Consider the following 17,349-nt stretch of genomic DNA (forward strand, 5'->3'; position numbering starts at 1 on the left):
TATGAATAGTCGAGCTAAAAAGGTATCTACTTTAAAATTTCGAAAATGTCAAACGCCTCATCGTTCAAATAATAGCACGACTGCTTTTAAATGGCATCATTATATACTGTACTATAAATAGTAACAAAAAAAAGCCGTTTAAAACGGTCATTACGGGAGACTCAGCGATCCAAATTCCGGAGGCGGCGACGGCGTCAACAATTGGGAATGTAGGATGATTTAGAAACTAATTTTACACCCATGATGAGTCCTGGCTGATGAGTCCTGAATTAGGTTGACTGTAATGAAATTCAAGTTTACCTTGAGGAGGTAAATATTACATGTTTGGTTTAGATTTTTTTTGACGCCTTTGAAAATTCACAAAAATGAAAATTCTCAAAAATCCGTACATATATTGCTTTGAAACCTTGTAGGGTGGTTATGAAACCCACTTTACATCCCCATGGTGAGTCCTTGTGCCCTAATGACCTTGACCTTGAAGCAATTAGCATTTTGTTAGTTTTTTTCTGACGCCTTTAAAAATTCACAATTGTGTGTGTATGTCTGTAATTTTTCTTACCTAATTTTGTGTTACTTTTTAGTGTCCTGATATTTCAGTTTATCAGAATGTGAAGTTGTGCACCTCCACTTATCAAAATTTTAATTTTTGCAATAGTGTTAAAAATATAATGTGAGTATAAAATCCCCTAGCATGAGTCCAATTACCCTTGGGCGAGACACTTTCTGGCGGTGGCCTTGTATTTGCTAGACTACCCGAAGACTAAGGAGAGCTATACTACTCACCCGGGGGTCGATGTCAACGCCACACCTTGGTTACAGATTTGCGTGCAAGATAAGTATCTCAGTAATTTGATTTAATTTCACACACGGCTTTCTATTTGATAAACCTTTTGAAATAACCAAATAAGGTAACTTTTGATTGAACTTAAACCACATTATGACCCTTTTCGACTAAGCATTCGGTTAAAGTTTTGCGTGCGACTTACTATCAGGCTGTATCTAAGTAACCACTGTATGTATTGGGTTGAAAGTTTATTAAAATAAACAGTCATCAAACCTACTGAAATAGTTTATACTAATTTATTTTAGGTCGATTGTGAAGCAAGTTCTACCATTTATATTAATCACTATCGACACCTCATTCCTGATGGAATCCATCGCCACGAGGGTATGAGAGAAGAATCCAGTTTCCCTTTTTAATGCTGAGCGCCAAGCAAGGGAAGTACTGGTACCATTTTTCACGTCTTTGGTATGACGCGGCCGAGGATCGAACCCACGACCTCCCGCACTCGAAGCGGACGCTCTACTACTAGGCTACCGAGGCGGAAATAACCAAGTAAGTTAACTATTGGTTGAATTTAATTCAAATTATGGCCTTTTTTCGACTTGCAAAATTCAGTTGAAGTTTTGCGTACAACTTAGTTTGAAGCAGCATCTCAGTAACTTCTATATGTATTGGACTGAAACTTCGGATAATGCTTCCCAGTCACATACTGAGAAACAAACAAAAGAGATAACTCATGGTGGAACTGAAAATTTTGGTTAAAGTTTAGCACGTAACAAACTATAAAGCTCTTGGTATTTGATTGAAGCTTCACACAACGCTTTAAAGTCATCATACAAAACACTTTGCGTGCTACTAACTATCAATCGCTGTCTCAGTAATAGCTACATAAATTGAACTTCACTAAAGACGTCTTTCTCATCCAACGTCCATTCATAACCAACTAAGATAACTCTTATTTTTGAAATCAATTCACCTTATTGGCCTTATTTGACTTAGAATTTTTTTTACATGCTTGTTATTATTTTGTTGTAATAACTTTGATAAATTAACTCAGTTACCTAAGTCTTACCAAGTTATTGCCCTTGTTTGACTTAGATATTATCGAATAGTCGAGCGCGCTGTCTTATGGACAATTTATGTAAGATAATCGAACCTGTTTCAGTTCCCTACGCTTAAATAAAGTCTAAAATAGCATTTTATTATCTTCCTTTCTTCTTCTGAAATTGACATCATTCGTATCTGAGCATCTAGTTTGAAATAGGAAGAACAACTTAGAATGAGAGTTTGGAACACAATTGACCTATAGAAGCAAACTTGGCGAGAAGGACTGAGCAGAAGAACCTCCATACATTTGGCTGCCTACCTTCACCGAGAAAAAAACACAAGTTTTTAAATTAGTTTGCGTTAGGGGTTAATTTTGAATGGCATTTTTTTGCGAGAAAAAGACATGCATACTCCTGGCACGAAATTTATCGAGGTATGTTCTGGTGATGAAAATATGCTGCCGGACCGGAATTACAAACTGGGGCCTCCGATGCTGCACAGACTGAGCTACCCGGCTATCAGCGCATGTTCTCCCCACATAGTAATCCAGTCCTATACCATGACATATTTTGAATACTAAATTCAGTTTTAGTTTGCTCTATAGCACTCGTCAATTTCCTGAGGTCAAGGCTATAAAACAGATGATTGGTGACCAATCTTCAGCATCTGATTGGTTGTTATGCCCCCGCACATTCATGTGGGGTGCATATAGCATTGCTGCTGTTCGTACGTCCGCCCGTCCGTTCATCCAAAAATCTTGTGTGTCCAACTCCTCTCATTAGGTGATTTGCTTCAAACTTTCATTGATGAACAAGCTTGATATGTAGATGACCATAAAGGAAGGATGTTTTTCTGCGACTATTTTTACCACAGGTGTGGCCCTTTGATAGTTTTTGCTATATAGAATATAGAGAAATATTTTGTGTGTCCAACTCCTCCCACACTATTAGCCTGATGTGTTTCAAACTTTCAAAGATAAACATTCTTGATGTGCGGATGACTATAAAGGAAGGATTTTTTCTGTGACTATTTTTACTTCAGTTATTGCCATTTGATAGTTTTTGCTATATGGAATATAGAGAAATATTTTGTGTGTCCAACTTTTCCCACACTGTTAGCCTGATTTGCTTCAAACTTTCACAGATGAACAAGCTTGATGTGCAGATGACCATATAGGAAGGATTTTTTTCTGTAAATATTTTTACTGCTGTTATGGCCCTTTGATAGGTTTTGCTATGTAGAGGATGGCACAGCACAGTATGTTGGGGCATCCGTGTCCTAAGGACACAATGTTTAATTTCTGATATGAAATTGACCAATGGTTGATCCACATTTTGAGGCTTATCTTCAAACTCAGTTTTATTACTTTGAACCTAGGTTTATTTATCCTTTGATTAGCCTTGAATTAATTTATCGGTGGGTGCTAGGGTATTTATATATATATACAGTCAAACCCGGCTGCAGAACCTCCCTTGGGGACTGAAAATGCTGGTATTTGCGAAAATATATATTTTTTCAAGACAGGTGACGTGTGACCATAGTAAGCAGGTTATATTTTTGGAGGCTGTCTACAGTACGGGTCTGACTGCATAAGGGAGTTCATCGGTTCTAAGACAAAGGTGAATGTACCAAGTAATATAGCAAAAACAAAACAAAATTATGTGGGATAAGGCCGTGACTTTATTGTAAATTTTCAAATGAAAATTATGGCATATTGTAAATATATAGCATGGTATATATGAAAATGATGAGAAAATATGAAAGACAGAGCTCCAGCTAAAATGCCTGGAAGCAACATAGCAGCGCGAAGGTGCAGAAAACTATGAAAATAAGCGCAGAACATACCAGACCTAATAGGAAATTGTAGGTTCTAGTACTTCGCACTAATGAGAAACGAGGCAAAGATGCTCTCAGAGATCTCTATGACATGAGGTGATATAACAACAAAAATATTCTTCCTAGATTAAGTAAATACGAAATGAAACATAACACCAAGATCAAAATAAAACCTGATGTAAGTCAAGAAAGTCTTCAGCAAACAAACGCACAAAAATTTTAAAATATTGAAAATATTGTTTCAGTGTAATATATGAACAAACGGACCGGTGCGAGGGAATGGTTATAGCAAACTGTGCTACAATAATAATATAATCCATCCAAGCGATTGACTGAGCTAACCGGCAGACTGGAAACGTAAGAAAACAGGGAGGATTTACATGTCTGTTTCAACATAACCCATGTGTTAGAGGTTTGTAGCAAAGTGATCCACAAATTATAATAATATGTACGGACCTACACGTACATATAACAAATGCAACTTTCGACTGGTCACTAATAATCGTATGACCGATAAGCTGAACAACCCTGTTTATATAAGACACAGTCAATCCATGGACCAGGTGAATGGCCGACCACATGGTACAAGGCCTCCTCTAACGGTTAAAGAGCGCCCGCCCAATAACACCAATAATAAGAGATGACCAACCGAGCGCGAGGTTGCAGATACGAGAAGGTCAACCTAGACAAGTGAGCTTTTATTTTGATACTGCCGTAGTATACAAGAATAAAATATTTTGTGGATCACTAAATATTGCTCACAACACGGACAAAAATTAAAATGAAATTAGAATTGACTTGAGCCAAACATTTTAATAAAGAAGACTTTCTTTACTGTACTCCGAAAAAATATTACAATTTGTAAGCACCATTTAAGTCACGACAATAAAATAATTCTAAATTGATGAAATCAGATCAATGCAAGTAATGTATGTTTACTAATAAAATCAAGTTTATATACGCATACACGCCTTATTTTCGGCATCACTTCGTTCGTCCGAAAATAAATTATTTCTTTCCTTTACTATATAACTAATACCAAACAAACAACTTAAACTGGTTTCAAAGATGGTGGTTAACTACTGTTCATATAACAAATCAATATCCCAATAACACAATGCATCGATAGAACGCCTTCTAAATATGTATAGACAGAAATACCATAATTATTTCCAAATATGCATGTACGAGGGACGTTCAATAAATACCCGGAAAAGTGCTCTCAATTCTTCATGTATCATCAAAAATAAATGAAAATGCTACAAAATGTAGACTAGGGAATATTGAGTTGATATGTCAAAATTAAATTGTCTTTGGATAAATAATAAGTAAATGCGAGTCCCGTCATGTGACGTCATCCGGCCCAATTTTGTCTCTTTTTATATTTTACATGTGCTAAAACATTACTTGCCGCTTACCTATTTTTCAAGCTACTTTTTCTTAAATTAGGTGAATATTGGCATGAAAAGTAAGCGTTACGCCAATAACGTCAAATTATAAATGTGACATCATTAAAATATTTGGCAGACATATTGAGTTGGTCGTCGCTTGAAAATCATTGTTGAACGGAGATGTGAGATAACATTTTGTGTTCTGAATCGAAAAGCAAGGAAAGAGACAAATGTTATGCTGAAAAAGGTTTAAGGGACAATGCCCTGTAGAAAACAAAATTTTATTAGTGGGACGTGATGTTTAAAAGTGGTCAGGAGAATATTGCTGACGACTTGTGTTACAGACATGAAAATAACGCTCAGACACATTTAATAAATTAAAGAGTTCCTTGATAGGGCATCAGTTCAGTGTCCAGTTTCTTCAATATGACAGGAACATCAAATGAACAGTATTTATTTATTCTTAGGAAGGTGTAAAAATGCGTTTAATGGTGATAAACATTGAATCAACGATAATCACGAGTTGTATTGATTAATTGAGTGTGATATGACAGCATCATAATGACGTTGGGCCGCTTTTGAGGTGATGGCGTTGCCTAGGAGACGACAAATAAATATTGTGCATGTTCTGAAATCTGTAATTTAGGTATTTGTATTCAGTATGTTCATATCCGTCATATTTTCAAATTTTAGCAAAATGAGAGCAGAAATAAAGGAATGAGAGCACTTTTCCGGGTATTTATTGAACACCCCTCGTACTTAAGCAATCAATATGCCGAAAGAAACATAAAATATACCGGACTATTTATGAACATATGCAGTAAGACAGAATACAGAATGGACAATTCATATGTAATATGACAAATACTTGTCATGTTATCTTAATCTTTACGCATTATTATTATTATAATTATTATTTTTTGTTTTAATTTCATCTAAAAACTACCCAGAAAGAGAGGTTAATCGTATGCTGCGAGCCGGCTGCCCAAACCCTAACTCTTTTCTATTTTTTATGATATTTTTATGTAAGAGGGGGGAGGTAGGGAGAATCCGAGGCTCTGACCAGCAAAAAGGCTCTCTCCACCCCCTGCTTTCCGAGTATTTACTATCATCAATGTTTCTAGTAGATAAAATAAATGTGCCAAACAGAGCAAAAACAACACGAAAAACTGTGTAATGTTCATGAGCTGTCATCGAATTATAAATCGATGTACAAAACGATGTCCTACAAAAATATTTCAATTATGTTTTTTTTTTTTTTTTTTTTGTTGTTGTTTATTTTACAGAATAAATGACATTAAGACCATCTCCTCATATTTCTGCAAATACTATGCCAGAATTTGGCGAACCTGCATGCTATCGCTTTGTGTAGTAAACCCGCGCTAATTCATGATATCTTCGTGCTTAAATTCAAACCAAATTTAACAAAAAACAACAAACAAAGTACCAAAAAGAAAAAGATAGTAACATTCGGAATGGTTATAAATGAATACATGCAGTTTAAAATCAAGCCGGTTTCATTCAACCGTATTGTTCCATGATGATTAAATGTACCAACAGAAGCATACTAGCAAAATTGAGTTTATACACACACACTGTAAAGAGTTTGTTCTCTAAAATATCATAGATTACAGAAGCGGCGTGACATGTTTGGTGCAGCAGTACATTTTGTGGCAGGGTTCAGCAGTATGATTCACCATTGTGACCCTGAAATAGATTAAACTTGACGGCAGAAATATGTTAAAAATCAACAAAGTTACTGTAATGGGAAGGGTGGGAGGGAATTTTTGTAAACGATCTGTCCTCTACGGATTTCCGATAAAGAATGTACTTGTCACTGCACTAAATTTGACCATGAAAATCCCGTGGGATTAAAACTTATCAGACTAGTATTTGAACTGATACGACTATAAATACATATACAGGTGCGGATTAGCAGTGAGGCGTTATGTTAGGCAAGACGATACCCACCAAAATTAAAACAATTTGTTTCATAAGAGAACATAAATTTACTTAATTTATTGGTGGGTACTAGGGTATTTATATATATATATACAGTCAAACCCGGCTGCAAAACCTCCCCTGGGGACTGAAAATGCTGGTATTTTTTCAAGATAGGTGACGTGTGACCATAGTAAGCAGGTTATATTTTTTGGAGGCTGTCTACAGTACGGGTCTGACTGCATAAGGGAGTTCATCGGTTCAAAGACAAAGGTGAATGTACCAAGTAATATAGCAAAAACAAAACAAAATTATGTGGGATAAGGCCGTGACTTTATTGAAAATTTTCAAATGAAAATTATTGCATATTGTAAATATATAGCATGGTATATATGAAAATGATGAGAAAATATGAAAGACAAAGCTCCAGCTAAAATGCCTGGAAGCAACATAGCAGCGCGAAGGTGCAGAAAACTATGAAAATAAGCGCAGAACATACCAGACCTAATAGGAAATTGTAGGTTCTAGTACTTCGCACTAATGAGAAACGAGGCAAAGATGCTCTCACTGATCTCTATGATATAAGATAATAACTATAGATTTCAACGAATGTAATGCATTTTAGATTTTAATAATAACAAGATTTACAATATGCCATACCGAAATGCACATTACGTGTATTGAGGGCCACTCAACATTTTATGAAAATAAAATTCGCCAAAACGAGGTATGCAGTGAAATGGGTACAGCAGGTCATTGACAAACAGTTAAAGTCTAGAGCTAGAAATTACCTTTTGCCTTAATTTTTAAGATGTATAAATATCTATGAAACTCGCTGCATATTTTACATATTGTATATGTTACAATGTCATTCAGGTACATGTACATATGTACATATTATCCAATAATTCGATTACTATAAGCCAGGGTCATCATGAAACCTTTTGCTGAGGTTTCAGTCCAAATGTATTATCTATTTATTTTGAGCGAACATCAGACGAACTGACGGACGGACGGACGAATAGGAAACCAATAGCCATAAGACCTCCAATTAGAAGAATCGTACTGCCACTGACTTGTTACGTCATAAACAGAATATGCTTGAACAGTTTCCTGTGACGTTTTCTTTGCATTCATATTATCGAAATTATTATTCTTATCATTAATGTTATTATAATTATTATTATTATTAACATTATTCTCATAATTGATTCAATTCTGATTTACACCTATTTTCGATATTTCTTGATTATTTCGTTTTCCATATCAATGCATTTTTATAACTTATTCTTTTACATGCAGGCAGTTAAGTAATGCATGCAACGGACCTAGATAAATCGGATCTAATAAAATTAACCAGGTACAGCAGTTACCTTTCAACACAAGGTACCCAAATAGCTGCCGATCCCTACCATGCCACGCCGTTCCTATAGCTAAACTGTTTAAAGACATTAGGAGAATAGCCGGTTGACGACATTAGTTTTCTGCAGCCCCTTATACCAGAGATTGACCGTGTTAATGCTGGTGTTACAGTTGCTGACGTAATGGATTATCCGCATCAAAGCGTACAGGCTAGAACTGCGTCTAAAATTAATGTGTATGCATTTCATCAGCGTGTAACAAAATTGATAACCCAAATCCATATTTTAGTCATTAAGAAATACATTTATAGCTGAATATTGTTCAAAATATAACAATAATCTGTATTAATTTATATAAGTCCTTGTATATGATAATCTTTTGCAGAACGGAACTATGCAAAGTATTAGCAGATTCGGTTCGATTAACTTGGTTCATGGGAAATCACTCGTCGCACTCTCAAGTATAGTGTGGCTTATTCCATTCAGCTCAGAATGTTTGTGTTTTTATTTCTATAGCACCGTTCTCCATAAGTTTCGTTGTTTTGCTGGATTTTATCCTTATGTAAAATACTCTCAGAAACAGTAACCAGACTTAAGTATGAAAAGCACATTACCTTACGTCGAACATGTCCGCATTATATTGTTTTACAGTTTTGAAAGAGCTTTGTAATTTCATTACAATTAATTAATAATCATATATCTATAAATCCGTGAATTATTTTGATTTAAACATGACGCTTTCATGCTTTAAGAAATATTTCTACGACTTAGAATTGTGACAGTATGTTATTAATTTTCATAAGCATCACTTATCATTTACTGTTATACATTACAACAGTTGAGATCTAGGTTACACTGCTGATGTATAAAATGAAAATATATCTTTCGATATCTAACAAATAGCAGCTAACCAATATGTTACATTATGAAAACATCCAATATACACGTATCTTTCTTGTCAGCTGTTAATGTTTCATGCCATGGTATGAACCCAACTGGAACGCTCTCTTGCCAGTATAGCTAATCAAGTTAATATAGCCAATTTCGTTCCTGGACACGTAAAAAGCGTAAGCTTACATTACCTTATTACATACCAGTTTACCTATGTGCAGTCTCTACGAACACTTCAACCATCTGACCGCCATAACATAACTGAAATACTGTTGAAAACGGCATGGAACCAATTAATTGTATGTCGCTCCTTTCTCATTGGATCTGTTAAGCTGTAACTAGAATATGCAGCATGCTTTTTATCATTTGAAGCCAGATATTTAAAGTATAATTTTGACAATTGGTAAGAAACAACCAAATGTATATTTCTATTTCATTTAATGACATAATAGTTTGTAGATTATTTTGAAATTATACTAGGCTACAAAGCAAAATTCTTTGATTCATCCCAACGGTACTAAATCATGTTACAAAATATTTCCGCAACAATGTACGTTAGAAATGCATAAACCTCATTACACCTCGGGTGAAACCAGTACTTGCATATTGTACATATGATTTAAGTCCATAAATAATAATGACCGAGAATAATGTACAGGAACTAACGTACTGCATTTTTGCGCATGTACATGCAAACAAACCAAAAAAAAAAAGAAAAAACACTCGACCACACCCATGTTTTACCTGCGAGTGTTTGTCAGCTCACTATATGTCTGTTTATTCTATTCATTTTTTTATAACTAAAATTCACTTCAGACTGATTCAGTCAGTGATTGAATAAAACCAAATAACCAATATCTTGCTGATTGTACGATAAACACGTGTCTCCATTACTTTTCAAAGGACATATTCAAATGCCGTATAAACAGAAAGTTCAGCAATCAAAATTATAACCGCAGACATCTAAAGAAAATATATAATGTATACTCATCTCAATTCTGAATTCTCAAAACAGTAGCCCTGCAGTTTTCCGTCGTATTATTCTATAAATTTTTGTAAACGATCTGTCCTCTACGGACTTCCGATAAAGAATGTACTTGTCACTGCACTAAATTTGACCATGAAAATCCCGTGGCATTAAAACTTGTCAGACTAGTATTTGAACTGATACGACTATAAATACAAATACAGGTGCGGATTAGTAGTGAGGCGTTATGTTAGGCAAGACGATACCCACCAAAATTAAAACAATTTACTTCATAAGAGAACATAAATTTACTTATAGTTATAATTCCATTATATAATAATACAATATATATAAAATTCTAGTATCAGATGATTTCTTATTTTTAGGTTATTAATTTAACTCCTATTTTGATGCATCATATCAATTCAAAAATTTGCACTTTCCGTAAAGACTTGTTAACATGAACAATTCATAATATTATTTATTTGTAGCCACCAAACAATTTGTGATCAAGCACTTAATATTTTATGTTAGCAAAAGCTCTTCAGAGTTTATGTTTATTGTAGAATGTCTTCAAGAATAATATTTATCTTTCTTCACCGATCTTTGTGATAAACTTAATAGGTCGGGGCTACCAATGTCTACCATGCACGCCCTCTAGACTTTTTTTCATTGGTACCAAAATGTTTGGCAGGACCAATTCATCATATCTTGGTCAGTTTTGGTGTTAAAACAATGAAAATGGTATCAAAATGGAGCCGAGCATTTGGCCTTCATTGATAGTTCACAAGTTTAGCGGACATTACGCCAAAAAGTGCAGCAAGGAGTCCAGGCGACATGCACCACAGCTATGACGTAAGTCTTACTTGAGGCAGAGATAACAAACTGAATGTTTTGACTGACTGAGAAATGTTGTTTGTGACGCACATAATGCCGCTTTATAGACTGAATAGAAAATCGAGCTATTTTATAATTCAGTAGAGGTCTTTGCAAAGCCGACGCAACAGCTATGTTCGGGCATTTCGAACGATACACAGATGGCAGAAAAAATTGCGTAAGTCAACGAAAGGACGATGGAGGAAACAAACAATCAGTGAACACTGCAGTCGATAACGTCGTTTGAATATAATCACTGTGCGTCGTGTTTATATAAATGATAATGTTCTGGGAGTCATGACAAATTTGCAGTGAAGTTAGAAGAAAAAGCTGCGAATATAATTTTGCTTTATGGAATTCTATAAATGCTAGAGACAACAAAAATGCAATGGCAAAGCTTTACATGAATAGTAACACATTCACAGAACACAGCCACTGATACTGCAACGATGAACGTTAAATGTAATGTTAAAGGGGCGCTATAAAGCAGTGCAACTGGATGTATTGGAAGACTACACCCGTAATGTTACTATACAGCGGACTTTGTATTATTGAACATTTGAGTCTAAAGATTTCATTTATATTGACATGCTCAAATCAAGAATCTCTATGATGGAATTACAGCCGACAGGTTATATTTGGAGCACAATATTTGGTGTAGCTCTATAAAGAAGCACTGCTGATCAGATATTTCCTTTTGGGGAGAGGAAGGTGGTGGTGGGGGTGGGGGTGGGGGCGTTACCAAAGATACAACAGTACATGAAATCATTTATTTCACAGATATCAAATTATGGTCAACTAATTCCTGTCGTTGATTGAACAATATAGCATTAAAGTTAAATTTAAGTCATATATGCATGCAAGAGACATGCGTTTATAACTAAGTTTAAATCGTTACCGTTTTAGATCTTCTATGCGGAAAACAAAATGCGAAGGTTCTGGTCTTAAGGTAGAGTAGTACAATGTACTAAATAGGTAATCAAGCAGCACTTCTCGGATAATGGCAGAAAGAAAAATTCCTCAATTTATTCCTAGGTAAAGTGGCATTTTCATGTCTTATGTGAGCCAGTTCCTGTTTTTATTTCATTGCGGACCTATACTTGACTTGACTTGGTTTATAGGTCATTTAAGAACAGAAAGGTAGTAATTCATTTTTTAAAATGGGCCTGGCTTTGTGTTGCAACCTCAAAAGATTGTTAATTTTATATAAAACTTATAGCAAATTTATTTACTATTGTACAACCTTAATCTCTTAACCACTACAGCATAACACAGTTACACATACATGGATAGTTTATGATTGATCCTGGATTGGATGTACACAAAGCTACTGCGTTCTAGTACATTTAATTGAAGCTTCTAAATAATCAATGTATCATATCATTGTAACTCAGGATAGATAATTTTCCGGCCTTCAAGTGTTACTTAAAAAAAGAACAATTGACATATTGTAATATGTAAAGATATTTGTTAGAGTAGAAAAATCTCTTGCGAAGTTTTGTAGAAATTGTGCACATTTCTCTTAAGCAAACCTATCACATTAAAGTTATGTATATAAACGCGTTTAGAGTATGTGCATTCTGGATATGTATTATCAGCATGCTTCATCTTGAACTGGCAGAGGAACCTGTATGCACATCACGATTTGATTATGATCTAAAGATCGTTGAAAAATTTTACGAAATGGATCAGAAAATCAAAAGGGCTGAAGAAGAAATACGAAGGCAACGGCAGCTTATTGACAGATTTTCCACTGATGGTGAAGTATTAACTTTTGTGTATCTGTAATTACGTATTTGATTATATGTTTTTGAACAAAGTGGCTGTAATTCATTTAGGTTTTTATCTTTATAGGGAGTGGTTCAGTGTATGTTAGATGGGGCCGAAACATATGTCCAGAACATGCAGCGGTTATATACAACGGTATATATCATATTTACTGATCCTTTTGTATGTCCAGTTAGAGAATCAGGAAGTTATAGGTTCGGGTGTGGTGTATGGTTTACATAACGACAGGTCAAAGATCACTGATCCTCTAACTTTGATTAATATTTAAAGCTGTCAGACACCTGCGAAAAACAGGTTAATATTGATAAAATAAATCCCTGAATATTGATTAAAGTAACTGACTGATGTATATAACTGAAATGCTATTCGTTTGAGAAACTACGTTAAATCGAGTCAATCAAGTAAAATATAATATTGCTTTTTGCTTCTTTGTCATTTTTGTTTTACTAGGTTGTTTAACATTTTAGCAAAGCTATGGCAGCGTCCCGGTGCCAGCAGAGAGATTTAAATTTGTCTTACGTAGGACTTACTATCTCCTACGTAGGACTTAGTATCTCCTACGCAGGACTTAGTATCTCCAACGTATGACTTAGTATCTCCTACGTAGGAATTATTATGTCCTACATAGGAGATACTAAGTCCTACGTAGGAGATACTAAGTCCTACGTAGGAGATAGTCTGTCCTACGTAGGAGAAACTAAGTCCTACGTAGGAGTTACTAAGTCCTACGTAGGAGATACTAAGTCCTACTAGGAGATACTAAGTCCTACGTAGGAGATAGTAAGTCCTACGTAGGAGATACGATACTATGTCCTACATAGGAGATGGCCTAAGTCCTACGTAGCAGTTAGTAAGTCCTACGTAGGAGATATTAGGTCATACGTAGGAGATATTAAGTCCTAGGTAAGAGATATTATGTCCTACGTAGGAGATAGTAAGTCCTACGTATGAGATACTAAGTCCTACGTAGGAAATACTAAGTCCTACGTAGGAGATACTGAGATCTACGTAGGAGATACTAAGTCCTACGCAGGAGATACTAAGTCCTACGTAGGAGATACTAAGTCCAACGTAGGAGATACTATGTCCTACGTAGGAGATACTTAGTCCTACGTAGGAGATACTAAGTCCTACGTAGGAGATAGTAAGTCGTACGTAAGACAAATTTAAATCTCTCTCTTGGCACCAGGACGCTGCCATACAAAACAGGTGTTAGATTAAGGTCCACAAATTGATTTTTCAATAGACCCACACGCATTTTAAAGTTATGTTACAATACTCAGTGACGCATTGAATTGTAATGAGCTTATACATCTACCTTAACTTATTAATATTCTCCATTTATATTCTGAAAAAAAAAAAAACAACAACAACAAAAAACTACACACAACTACAATTTTCTAAGACAGATATCTTCACAACAAGAGAAAGTAAATGTTTAAAGTGGAAAATTTCTACAAAAGTTTCTACATGTAAAGTATAAATCATCTATTTGTAACAATATACTGCATTTTGAAATGTCATTGCGGCTAGACAAAAAAGTGTTTTAATTAAAACAAAACGAATATTAAATTTTACGCCCTTTGTGGGATTTGCCAAGGTGTAGATTGATGACAAAAGATTCAAGTGTATATTCTATAATTATGTTTAAACTGTTGTAACAACAACAGTGTCAAATATTACACATGAATGGTAGAAATGGTTGATTTTACAATCTGTCTACTTTAATCATTTTATTTGACATTTAATTGTTTCATATGTCGTTCGAAACTGTGTTGATTTATATTGAGTTTGTTTGTTTAAAATTATGTTTCATAGGATAAGATGGTGCGCCGTCATAAAACGTCAAATGATTTAGATGAAGAATCTACAAAGTAATATTAGGTAAAACTAGGAAAGTAATGCGCCTGCTTCGTAGAGCATGTAGGAGGGATACTCGTTCCGCTTACTTGATTGATTGAGACGCCACAACGTCTCATAACGTTAATCTATGTATGTGGAGATACCACACAAACATAATCAATTCATACAATGGAAACGACAATACAAAACACCGATTTCTGGGGTAAATTAGGAAGGGGACACGGGTTATAAAATAAATGATTGTTATTTGTAAAAAGAAAGCATAACCGACCACTATTAATATTTCAATGTTTAGATATAATATGAAATATGGCAGGATATTTGTGGTAAACTATTTATTTTTCGTCTCAACGCAGAAAGGGCGTAAACCTGAATATTCGTTTTACTTACTAACTTAGGTTATTAATCAAAAACATTTTCTTGACTAATCTAAGTATCATATTAAAATTCGTTATATTTTAACAAAATATGATAAATATATTTGTACCGTATCACTATTGTAGAAGTAATTCAGTTTAAGCATTTACCTTTTCTCGTTTTAAAGTTATCGCTCTAAGATATTTTTCTCCTTGGTGCGCAATTTATTCAGTGCATATATCAATAAGTTATCGTAGTAATCGCAGCTGTATAATAGAACAGACGTTTTTCAACAGCCTCAAAAACAAAATAACTTGTGACATAAAATACATATACGATGACAATTTAACATTACAATCTGGATAATAAGATAAATAGAAAATGTATAACATAGGCTGTAATAAAGTATTATTTAATGAAACTAGGGTTTTTAAAAGTATGTATGTCTGCATGAAAATATTGTGGATAAGTTTCATAAATAGTGTTGATAACTTACATTTGACGCTAGACTATATTTCTGTCAGGCTACGTCGCTGGAAAGAAATACGATGACGAAGGTGGTGGGAGTGATTCCTTGTGTCTTCCCTCTGATCCAGTTTGGTCTAACTATAGTGATGGGGATGACAGAAACAGGGGATTCATTTACGGGACAGAATTTGACGAGGAGGGTGTCAATATATTTGGTTACTCGGTTCTTCAACAAGACGTCCCATGTGTCGTCTGCAAAACCCAAAAGTCAGCACTTGTCATGGTCCCGGCAAGGGCCAAATGCTATCCTGGTTGGAAAGAGGAATACAGTGGATATCTCATGTCGGCTTATCGTTCTCACCCCGGACCTCATAACCATATCTGTGTGGACAGTGATCCAGAGTTCATACCTCGCGGTAGCAATAATGATAATGAACATATTTTATATCTCATGGAAGCTCGATGTGGTTCACTACCTTGTCCGCCTTACGTTGAAGGAAGAGAGCTTCCCTGTGTTGTCTGTTCTGCCTAACTACAACATCATGTAATTGACATAATATTCCACTACATTGTTAGACTGAAAAAGGGTTAACTTATTAAAGTAGGAAGTAGTATAATTCACCTTCGACCGTGAGAAAAGTCTTCTGTAGTTGCCAACGAGAGTAAATTTCAGCGTTGTTGTTATTTTTGTTTAACTTTGCAACACGTGCCAAAATGTATTTGTATCGAAATATTATAAAGTAACACCTAAATGAGAATTAATGTTACTATAGTGTAACTCAATCTTTAGATATCAGAGCTAGTTGTAAACACTACCTACTTCAACGGCCAAACTGTTTGACTTTCTAACTTTAATTCAAGCTACCGTCTAGTTTGACATTAAGACATAAGCTTGGCTTTTCTTCTTATGTCTAACAATATTTCTATTATTAGTAAAGACAGTGATAAGCAGCTCCATACAAAGGTACAATGTAGGAAGCAAAGTGTTCAATAAAGGCTGCTGATGTATCAGCGAGTGTTATATTGACGCATCAAAACGATTGCTTTCCATAGTATGTATGATTAACTTGGTAATGTGACGTACCTAAACACACGCTACCAATAAAACGCAGTTTTGTCTGAAATTCAACGCCTTCATGTTCAATGTTTTTTTCATCATGAATTAAAAAATCAGTCTCAATATCAAGGTTCGTCGAAGCAAATGCCCATGGACATTGTACAGACATGTCAAAGTAACATCAATTTTGATCCCATATGTGACCTTGACCTATACTTTAGAATATTGCTTGGAATTTAGCACATATTTACAAAAATGTAGATCAACATGATGTTAATAATATATTTAAATTTCAATTATAACGAATTTCGCAAAATGTATATTTTATTAAATTTTCTACGCCATCCCATTCAAATAAAGATCAAAATGTGTTTTTAGAACACGAGTGGATACCATTTATAAGAATACAGAGGTGTAGATATGGAAACTGTTTAAATATCATACAGATATGAAAGTCTCATTTAGATAGTGCACTATAACGACGTTTTTTTTTCTATTTTCATCATTATCAATTTCTTCCCCTAAGAAATTTTCTCTCTAGTTTGTATATTCTAGACATTTTTGTGACTTTTCAAAAATGATTTGAACTCGTTAAATGAATAAATGTTTATGACTGCATAGTTTGATCTTGAAAGAAATATTAACATATTGTTCGGAGTGTAAGCTAAATTTAAATACTTTGGCAGAAAAACAATTGGCGAGGTAGCTCCTTTGTTCATTAT

At 34.7% G+C, this 17,349-nt stretch overlaps 1 protein-coding gene across 4 annotated transcripts; it reads left to right on the top strand.

Annotated features, from left to right (window-relative positions):
• Positions 1-12,388: 12,388 nt before the first annotated feature.
• On the top strand, positions 12,389-17,247 carry LOC123557293 (short-chain collagen C4-like). 4 transcript variants are annotated; one of them, XM_045348700.2, is made up of 3 exons: positions 12,389-12,858; positions 12,933-13,017; positions 15,627-17,247. In XM_045348700.2, exons 1-3 carry the CDS (start codon positions 12,643-12,645, stop codon positions 16,100-16,102), a joined length of 777 nt encoding a protein of 258 aa, XP_045204635.2. In that variant the 5' UTR covers positions 12,389-12,642; the 3' UTR covers positions 16,103-17,247. The 4 variants fall into 4 exon arrangements, with proteins under 4 accessions (XP_045204635.2, XP_045204634.2, XP_045204637.2 ...); XM_045348699.2 differs by having other exon boundaries at positions 12,949-13,017; XM_045348701.2 differs by having other exon boundaries at positions 12,393-12,853; positions 12,949-13,017.
• Positions 17,248-17,349: the final 102 nt, after the last annotated feature.

The sequence above is a fragment of the Mercenaria mercenaria genome, chromosome 5, assembly GCF_021730395.1.
Source record: "Mercenaria mercenaria strain notata chromosome 5, MADL_Memer_1, whole genome shotgun sequence".
In the NCBI taxonomy this organism is placed as follows: Eukaryota; Metazoa; Mollusca; class Bivalvia; order Venerida; family Veneridae; genus Mercenaria; species Mercenaria mercenaria.

What these genes read in the sequence shown, in the direction of transcription:
- LOC123557293 (XM_045348700.2), top strand. Translation starts at nt 12,643, where the DNA reads ATGTATATAAACGCGTTTAGAGTATGTGCATTCTGGATATGTATTATC. An exon ending in GATTTTCCACTGATGGTGAA is followed by an intron (nt 12,859 to 12,932) that starts GTATTAACTTTT and finishes TAATTCATTTAG; the next exon opens with GTTTTTATCTTTATAGGGAG. An exon ending in TGCAGCGGTTATATACAACG is followed by an intron (nt 13,018 to 15,626) that starts GTATATATCATA and finishes TATTTCTGTCAG; the next exon opens with GCTACGTCGCTGGAAAGAAA.